At 40.3% G+C, this 9,170-nt stretch overlaps 1 protein-coding gene across 1 annotated transcript; it reads right to left on the bottom strand.

The window, feature by feature from the left end:
• Positions 1 to 78: 78 nt before the first annotated feature.
• On the bottom strand, positions 79 to 8,330 carry taf15 (TAF15 RNA polymerase II, TATA box binding protein (TBP)-associated factor). The gene is made up of 16 exons (XM_041940411.1): positions 8,196 to 8,330; positions 7,401 to 7,425; positions 7,223 to 7,256; positions 7,059 to 7,137; positions 6,401 to 6,461; positions 5,832 to 5,971; positions 5,539 to 5,728; positions 3,780 to 3,814; positions 3,190 to 3,222; positions 2,933 to 3,042; positions 2,602 to 2,731; positions 2,403 to 2,492; positions 2,239 to 2,311; positions 2,033 to 2,121; positions 1,735 to 1,870; positions 79 to 558 (listed from the first exon to the last, which is right to left on the bottom strand). The coding sequence occupies exons 1-16, from the start codon at positions 8,203 to 8,205 to the stop codon at positions 519 to 521; spliced, it is 1,275 nt and encodes a 424-aa protein (XP_041796345.1). The 5' UTR covers positions 8,206 to 8,330; the 3' UTR covers positions 79 to 518.
• Positions 8,331 to 9,170: the final 840 nt, after the last annotated feature.

Here is a 9,170-nt window from a genome sequence, read left to right as displayed (position 1 = left end):
TGCTGTACAGAGCTTTTAATGTACGTCTGGATAAACTGTCTTCAGTATTGCAAATGATAGGTACAAACTCAGGCAAAGCACAGAGAAAAGATCAGTTTTTAATATCATTTTGGAAACAGAACCCGCCCCCAAAAAACAAAAACAAATAAACAACCCAAGTAAAACATTTTATTCCGTTCATACAAAACAATGGTAGGAAGCCTAACTCACAAAAACACCTACTAGAATCTGAGAAAATTAAAAAGGATGTACAAAGAAATAAAAACAAAACAAAAAATAAATCAAAACAAACATTTGACCACATGCTAACCAGCCCAAAAGTCCCATCACAGTAGCTCAACACAGCCTTCCCTCACTCGCACATGAGCAGTAATAGTTGGGATGCACTGGCTACAGAAAGAAAAAGTACACAAATCAGAATGTCTGATCCATCCCCTTCCCCGCTCCCTTACCCCCAAAACTAAACCCTCCATTCACGGCGAACTCCAGGGGTGGAATGGTTTCCATCTGCTCAACATTTAGTATGGCCGGTCTCTTCTGTCATCTCTACGATCACCTCTGTGGGGAAAAGACAAAGATGTCCTTTATCTGCCGGATTTAAAAAAAAAAACAAAACAAACAAAAAAAAACCCCACACACACTTCTGTCATTGAATTAACAGCTAAGATCTGAAAGACGAAGACAAGGGTGAAATATGGTGTCAATCTTTTGCCCTTTAAATCACCAAATGGATAACATTTGCTTTCAATAAAATGACTGTCCTTCGTTTAATGCAGCACTTCACCTTCAGCGAGTGGCAATACATCAAAATATTCAAATCTACAAGACGCTCAAGGGGCATACACACACACACACCAAGTGGAGGGTAGCATGAATATTAAGAAACCAGACACTTCACTACTTGGCTTCTTAATAAGCAGTAACTTAAATTGGGTCTCTTGATTCAGTGGTAGGACGGTGATTTTGAAGAGCTTTGAAAGGACATTGTTTTTCATACTGTGCAGGCATCTAGGAGAGTAGATGCACACAAAAGGAAGCATGCATGTACTCCCCTGACCCTAGTCTCACATTGCTGGAGACTAGCTTATTATAGCCAATCGATACTGTTAGCTAAAGTTACAGCTCAGCCAAAGAGGATGCCATTAATGTTTAAATCCCTCACTGTCACAAGCCTCTTGCCCTTGACTAGAAGCACGCTTCCTTCTGCAGTGATACTGTTGGTTGGTGTAGTTCAGTAAAAAGAAAATAGTTCCAACATGAAACTGCTCAGAAAAACATCTGGATTATATGAGTAACTGGGTCATGATTTAAAAAAAAATGTTGATTTTGAGATGAGCCTTTAATGTCAGGATGCTCCTAATACTCAAAGGCAAAGTCAAAATGACGTATGATCAACTCAGTCAGTACTCACAATAAATAACATTGTTTTGAGTGCACACAAAGGAAACTGAGCAACTTCTCAGCTGGGGAAAATAAATTGTGGTTGTGTCTCTGTTTAACAGTAGCTTTAATGTCTAACAGCAACAATGTTGGTTTCTTGTATAATCCCTGCAAACAGAGTATAAAGATGTACATGAAACTGGGGCTCAGCATGATTCAGAATTGGAATAATCTCAGGCAGACTACGCCATCTTCTGGTGATATAATGAAACTACATCAGCAGAGAGCCACAGATCAAATAAGGATCATCTTACACAAGGTCAGCTTGCATGTAAAAATAAAGAATTCACCAACCTTCCTCCCATTTTGTAGCCCCCACCAAATCCTCCTCCACCTCCTCCATAGCCTCCACGGTCTCCCCCACGGAATCCTCCACGGCCTCTGAAGCCACCACCTCTGTCGCCCCCATAACCGCCTCTGCTTCCACGATCTGCCAACAGTCACAGGGATGTCAGTAAAATAACAAGGGGGAGATATATACAGTCTCCAAGATGCCTACAACTAGCAGCTTTTTTGGTAAACTTATTTTTAAAAAACAATATTCCATTACTTTCAATCCTATGTTTTTAAAAACACAACAGTAAACACTCACCTCCACCTCCAAATCCGGCATCTCCTGGTTTGGGTGCACCACACTTGTTACACTCTTGCCGCCGTGCAAAATTCATGTTGCCACAAGAGCTGAGGACAGAGGAAAATACGATTTTTATACATAAAAATCTACTTAACGAACCCCTGCAGCTGCATATTAGTAACAAATTTTTTTAAGGGGGGGGTGGGGGCATGAAATATACAAACCTATTGGGGCAGGGCCAGTCTCCTCCCTTAACATCAAAGTTAGGTCCTCCACCACCACCACGACCTCTGAAACCTAACAGGACAACACAATGGGTCAAAAACTTTCACACAAGTATTTGCAGAATTTGCCATTTGAGCCGTGGGCCAGATTAATCAATACCCACCTCCTCGCCCTCCTCTTCCACCTCTCTGTGTGAACTCAGCTCTGCGAGTGGCAAATGATACTTTGATGGGCTTTCCATTGAACTCCTTGCCTGAAAAAAAAAAAAAAAAAAAAAAGAAGACAACAAAGCCGTTACAGGGACACAGTGATTTGAGTACAAAAGTACGACGAGGACTTCAAAGAAACACCAGCGCTCTTACCATCAAACCAATCAATAGCAGCTTTGGCAGAGGGCGGGTCATCAAAGGACACTGTAGCTTCCCCCTTTGGCAGACCGGTGGCCTTGTCAGAGTAGATGTTGATCATTGGCTGGCCAGTCTTCTTGTTTACCTAAAAAGCACAAAATGAATACATAGCATAGAACACAAACCAAAATCAAATAGCATCAGGTGCCTCATTTTCATTTAGACTTCAGTGATTTGCTTCAAAAATACCAAATGTCACATTAAAGTTACAAACTACAGAAGCATTCAGTCTCCACTCATTAGGATGCATATTACCACGGAATTTACAAAGAGACTGACTCAGTACCTTTATGATACCAATTTGCTTGAAGTAGTCACCGACTTCCTTAACTGTGGCATCTTCTCCCAGTCCCTGGACAAAGATTGTGTTGTTGTCAGAGTTGTCCTGCTCACCGGCTGTGGAAGAAATCAATGGAGAGAAGACGTCAGTGATGCTACCATGGATGATCACCCAGTGAGGATTTACTGTGTTCATCTCACAGAAGAAAAACATTTCACGAAAATGATATTTATTTAAATCTTGTAATGATCAAAGAGTTTCACCTGGTTCATCCCTTGAGCCGTAGTCTCGAGAGCCTGTAAAACAGAGGAGAGGATGGAAGACAACGCTTGAGCAAGAAATCTTAAACTGTCTGCACGGTTTCACACAAATAATTATTAACTTCATCCCTATCAATGCATAATGATAAAGAAAATTAAACAAATGTCCATGTTTACAGCTCTCTGATGGGTGTTTTCATACCGTTGCGCCACATACCAACACCTTGCAACAAGAAAAGAGTTGTTCTTTTTTTTTTTGAGCTTACACCAGAGAAGAAAACCACCAAAATGTCTCCAGTTTTAGAAAGATTTCCTTCTTCGTCCTGGGAACACCTCTGTCATTTACAATCAGCCCTCGTCTTCATGCAACAATACCACTATTTTACAACTCAGGCTCCATGATCTTTACCATATCTGAAGTCACTTATGAGAATACCTGCTAAGAATTATAGGTGGAGTCCTTTGGGATCTGGACATGAAATTGGTGGCATTCATTGAGTGTTTTTTCTTTTTCTTTTTTTTAATCCCCCTCTCTTTTGCTAACTCAAGTTCTTTCCTCCCCCACCGACACAGTTCTGATGCTCGTCACTTACCACCGTAATTTTTGTAGCCACCACGGTCACCACCTCTGCAGAGGAAAAATTGGAGATATGATGGCTTTTCCTTTGTCCCAACTGAGAGCTCAAAGCTCCCCTACATCCCCATCAGTATGCACTCCTGCCAGCGTGTGCGACTATGGTGGAAATGTCTCACACGAGGAATGCGTTAGTCTTTGACATTAGAGATCAATGGACAGACGACTAGGCAGCTCTGACTGAACAATCAGGTAGACGAGTGAAGACAATATTACATGTCAGTGGCTCACCATTTACAGAGAATTTGGTAATTTTTCTTTTTACATGACCGGATTGGCTACCAGGAGCTGGAAAACCAGCTGAACTTGCTTTTTAAAAAACATGACAGGCCAAATTGGTGTGAAAGGGGTGTAGTAACTGATAAGCAATCTTCCACTGAGTGCATTTATGAGATCCATTAAATGAGGTCCAAGTTTTAGTTCAATCACTCTGAATACCTGTAGTATAAAATGTAGATCCATGTTAACACAACACACATCTTGGCCATTGTCAAATATACAACAGTTGAATGAAACCTGTTGAATGCGAAGCAGCTGAAGATGTGGGCTCCAGGTCTAAAGGCATCATTTCAGTGTAGTTTCCATTGTTCAAAAACCATTATGTGATCCTCAGAGCACAAAAAAACAAACAAAAAAAAAACCACACCAAGGCTGGGTTTCTGATAATTGAAAAAGCATGGCTGCTGGAGATTTAACTCTAATTTTGATAATAATGATAATAATATGGAAGCACAGCAAAAATTCCCCACTCCATGTTTGGATCAAGGTCAAATGACAAAATGTGACAGACTGGCTCTCGTCTGAATTATAGAGACTTCCTTGGTCTAAGGATATATATAAATTAATTATACTATAGATAGTGTACAACAAATATACAGTAGACAAGAGTCTATTGTGCCAGTCGGCTTCACAATGTTACCCTGGTGGACCAACGTGTGGAGCTTTTATATCGTACCAAAGCACTAGTTTTATCATAGCATGCGTTAGGAGTTCTTCCTGTTTTCTGTGCCTAAGAAAGCATTTTCTCACATCTTGATGTGTTGCAGCACTGTTTACCTTACAGAAACATCTGTTTTAGGTCGAGTTCTTTTCTCCTCAAAACAAAAAAACAAAACAACAACAACAAAAAAAAAAAGGTTTATGGAAAAATTGTTGACTGTTGGGACAAAACATGTCACCAGGTCTGGGATAATATGGTTGGCATGACCAGGTCTCTTGTGCCTTTAAAACTCCTTTTTGGGCAAGCATGTTCAGTCTCCATTCAGTTACTTCGAAACCCAGTGATAACGAGTAGATCCCCAGTGGGTCAAACATCTCATCTCTAACCTCTATCCAACCACCACTTGTGTGTAAGCACCCATTGTTTGATCTCAACAGCAATGTGGATTTAACAGACTTGTGTAAAAACTTCAGGCGAATCAGGTTTTGAAAAAAAAAAAAAAAAACCTGTCAAGGTTTGGGAACCTGGAGCACAATGCAGAAGGGCAGTGACTATTACCTATGATCTGTGGCAACTTTGGATGAACCAGGTTTTGAAAAGAAAAGGAAAAAACAAAACACAGTTTGAGGATCTGGAGCACAAAGCAGATGAGTGGTGAAAATCATCTATGTGGATGGTATGAAGTTTATGGGTGATGATGTGTTCAGTGGCAACAAGTCATCTGTCATATTTCAGTGTATAGGAGGTACCTTGGGGGCAGTGGCACTGTGCAACTTACCCCATACCAGGAGGTCCACCTCTTCCGCCACGGTCGTAGCCACCACGGTCATATCCACCACTGCGGTCATAACCGCCACGGTCATAACCGCCACGGTCATAACCGCCACGGCCTCTGCCTCTGTAGCCCCCTCCTTCTGAGCGGTCTCCTTGGTCACGTCCAAACCTCCCACCTTGACCACCACCTTCACCTGGTGAAAAGAAAGATTTAATGAGGAACTTGTGTCACATTCATACGTCCTTACAAAATGTAGGTTTAGTGCCTATATTTATTTAAAATCCATTTATTCATACCGTCACTCCATCTTCCATATCCACCGCCACCACCTCCACCTTGTCCCTGGCCACCATAGGAACTTTGCTGTCCATAGTTGTCTCCTCCTTGTGCCTGGCCACCATAGGAAGCTTGCTGGCCATAAGACTTCTCCCCAAACCTTGAGCAGCAAAGTCATTAGTTAGCAAAATTGAGATACCAAATATTTGAAGCCACCAAGGTTTTATTTACATCTGTCAGGCAGGTAAGATTAACAGCTGTAAATCCTAAATTGTTATCCATAAAGTGGATCAGAAAATGACATCAGCCTTTAAACGAAACTAAACTATATAGCAAAATTGATTTCATGGTTTCCATCACGATCACGTCTGTTTTCCACAAAAAAAAAAATTTGCATCTTGATTTATTACATGTATAACATGATGTATAGTTTTGTACGATGCTTAAGTTCTCATACATTAGAATTTTTAGATGTATATGTAACAAAGTCATTAAAGAGACACAGAGCGGCAGCAAATCATGATGTACAGACAAATCACAGCACTCACTCACTGTAAGAGGGTCTCTGAACAATGTGTTAGTGTCTTACCCAGATGAGTCCTGTCCGCCATAGCTATCATAGCTCTGTTGCTGAGACTGACCATAACCGCCTGTCAAAATACAGAGATGAGTCAAAAGGCCAGTTTACAAAATTTAGAAACATCTAATTTCTTTACAGAAAAATTACCATTGAAAAATTGAATTCATCTGGTAATTTTTATGGTCCAATGTGGAAAAAGTCCAATCAAAAACATCTTAAATAAAACAAAACTGAAAAGCATCTTAAACATTTTCTGCCTTTTCTATGGAGGTGTAGTTTACCTAATTTGGTTTACTATTAACTAAACCTTCTCCTATTGAGGCATTACTCTCACAGTTAAATTGGCCTAATAAACAGGGCGTGTTTTGGGTGAGGATTTAACAAATTAGAGAGGCATCAGTGCAATGATCAGGGTTTATTTGCCAAATAATTGGTGTTCTGGAAATTTCTAATTAACTAGACCAGGTATGTCAAAACTATTCAATAAAAGGCTGTGTGGCTGCAGGTTTATGTTCCAACCAATCAAGGGGTCACCTAATTATCAGCTGAAGACTGAGACCAGGTGAGTAAATGAGTCCAGCCTGGTGTGCTCCTCCTTGGTTGGAATGAAAACAGCTACAGGACCCTATGGAATAGTTTGGACATGCCTGAACTGGACATACTATACCTTGTGTCACACCTTGCTGTCCATAGCCACTGTAACTCTGTCCCCCATAAGAGCCACTGCCATTTCCTTGACCATAACCCTGTTCAACAGAAAGACCAGTTAGTTGACTTATAACTTAACGCTGACAGCTAAATGTCTAATAGTAATTTGGGGAATGGTCTTACCTGTCCACTCTGCTGACCACTATATGACCCATAGCTAGAGAGACATAATAACAGCAGTTAGAGTCTGAAGTGCGTTCAAAAACTGTGTGTATATATATATATATATATATATATATATATATATATATATATATAAAAACAACACATGAAATAAATGCGAGGTTTGTTAGTACATTACCTTTGCGAGCCACCGTAGCCTGAATCTGAAAGAGAAACAAAGCAGTGGATTAAAGTTAACAGTTGTAAAACAGTTACCCGGAAGAAGAAAAGCGTGTTTGCCAAACAGTGTGCTGGAGATCCTACTGACTACGCAGTTCAGGATACAACACTAGCTTTAAGACATAAGTGGGTTGACGTTATTTAAGTAGGACAGCTGCACGAAAACGGGCCCGTCACCACGCCAACCCACTAAAAATGGCGGTCAATTTAGTCTCGGCTTGGACTAAGTCTTGCAACGAAACTACCAGAAGCTTAAAAATGATATCCATTCTCGCTACAATTTGCTTTAAAAGTGACTGTCCAGATCGCGCAAACTTCCTCTAAAACTGCATTTGTCCAAGTAGCGCAAAGATGTTTCTTGTTTGGGAGGTAAACAATAGCAGGGGTATAAACAAAGACACATTCATGTTCGCTAGCAGGCACCTTGAGCTAAGTTAGCTACCAGACACAAGGCCCTATTCAGTCTGTAACAATATTTCCGTGTACTGACGGTGCGGCGCAATCATTGATAAATAGCAGTGGATTATAATCACAAACTGAACTCCGCACTACAAGAAAGTTTACCCAACTATAAGACAAACTTAGTTTGGCCAAGGAACGAGGAGTCATGTTCCGTGAAATAGACGTAGCCCAGCTTCTGGCCTCGCGGTTGTCCGCTAAGCTATAGCTGAAATGCTATTCGACCTACTTTTCACGATCTATACAAAAACATGCAGACAAAATTGACACATTCGGAAAAGATTAGTTGACTTACCAGTGGCCATTCTGTGCCGTTATTTATATATATATATGTTAAAAACACAACGAACTATGTTTCCTCTGATTAGCTGATAAAAACCCAGGTTGACATCTGCACAGCGCCACAGGACTGAGCTCACCACACTGCGGCACTTCCCTTATGCAGCTTCTTCTTCTTCCTATTTCAACGGGCTGTTTCCATTCAAAGCTACGTTACTGCCGCCACCTACTGGTTCAGAGTGTTAACGATAAAAGAGTATGCTGAAAATAACGCAAATACTTAAGTGTATTGCATTCAGTGCTCCTTTGTTAGTTGAGAAAATTTGAAGTTTTTCTGGACCCATGTCTTGTACTGTAAATCTAATATAAAAGTATATTTTTATGACAATGACAATGAATGAATTTAGAACCCAGAGTAGGATTTATCACATCAGTCCTTCATTTGAGGGGAGTCAGTGTTGTGTTCTGATAACTTATACAAGTGTATTGACTCAGTACACTTGTTTATTGGAACAGGCTGCTAATGGGGTTAATGAGTCACTCATGATAGGATCAGCTGCTGATTCAATTAAAACATTTAAAACAGTCTGCAGGATGGTGTGATTTTAATCTCTCAACATTACTGCCTCGAGAATATTAGGAGTGATGGAGCTGAAATGTCATGACGACAAACAACAGACGTTTGAGGTAACAATCTGCTAGAGTTCAAACTGTAGAACACACTAGGATTTAGACTGATGGTCTCACACGCACAACTACTGTGTACATAAGTAATGCAACAATACTACCCTCACATAGTAGTTTTCATGATGCAGGTCATGTTTAGTGTAAGTGTGCAAATTGTTGAATATTATCTATTTGTATTTGACCAATGCCACGACATACGACGATGAAACCTTATTTAAACCCAAAAAGTAATTAAATTGACAGATTCTTCCAATTTTATTCATTAAAAAAAATGAATGCCTTAATAAAACCAAATAATTACATC

The sequence above is a fragment of the Chelmon rostratus genome, chromosome 7 (assembly GCF_017976325.1).
Source record: "Chelmon rostratus isolate fCheRos1 chromosome 7, fCheRos1.pri, whole genome shotgun sequence".
Classification (NCBI taxonomy): domain Eukaryota; kingdom Metazoa; phylum Chordata; class Actinopteri; order Chaetodontiformes; family Chaetodontidae; genus Chelmon; species Chelmon rostratus.
This window is presented reverse-complemented; position numbering and strand designations above follow the sequence as displayed.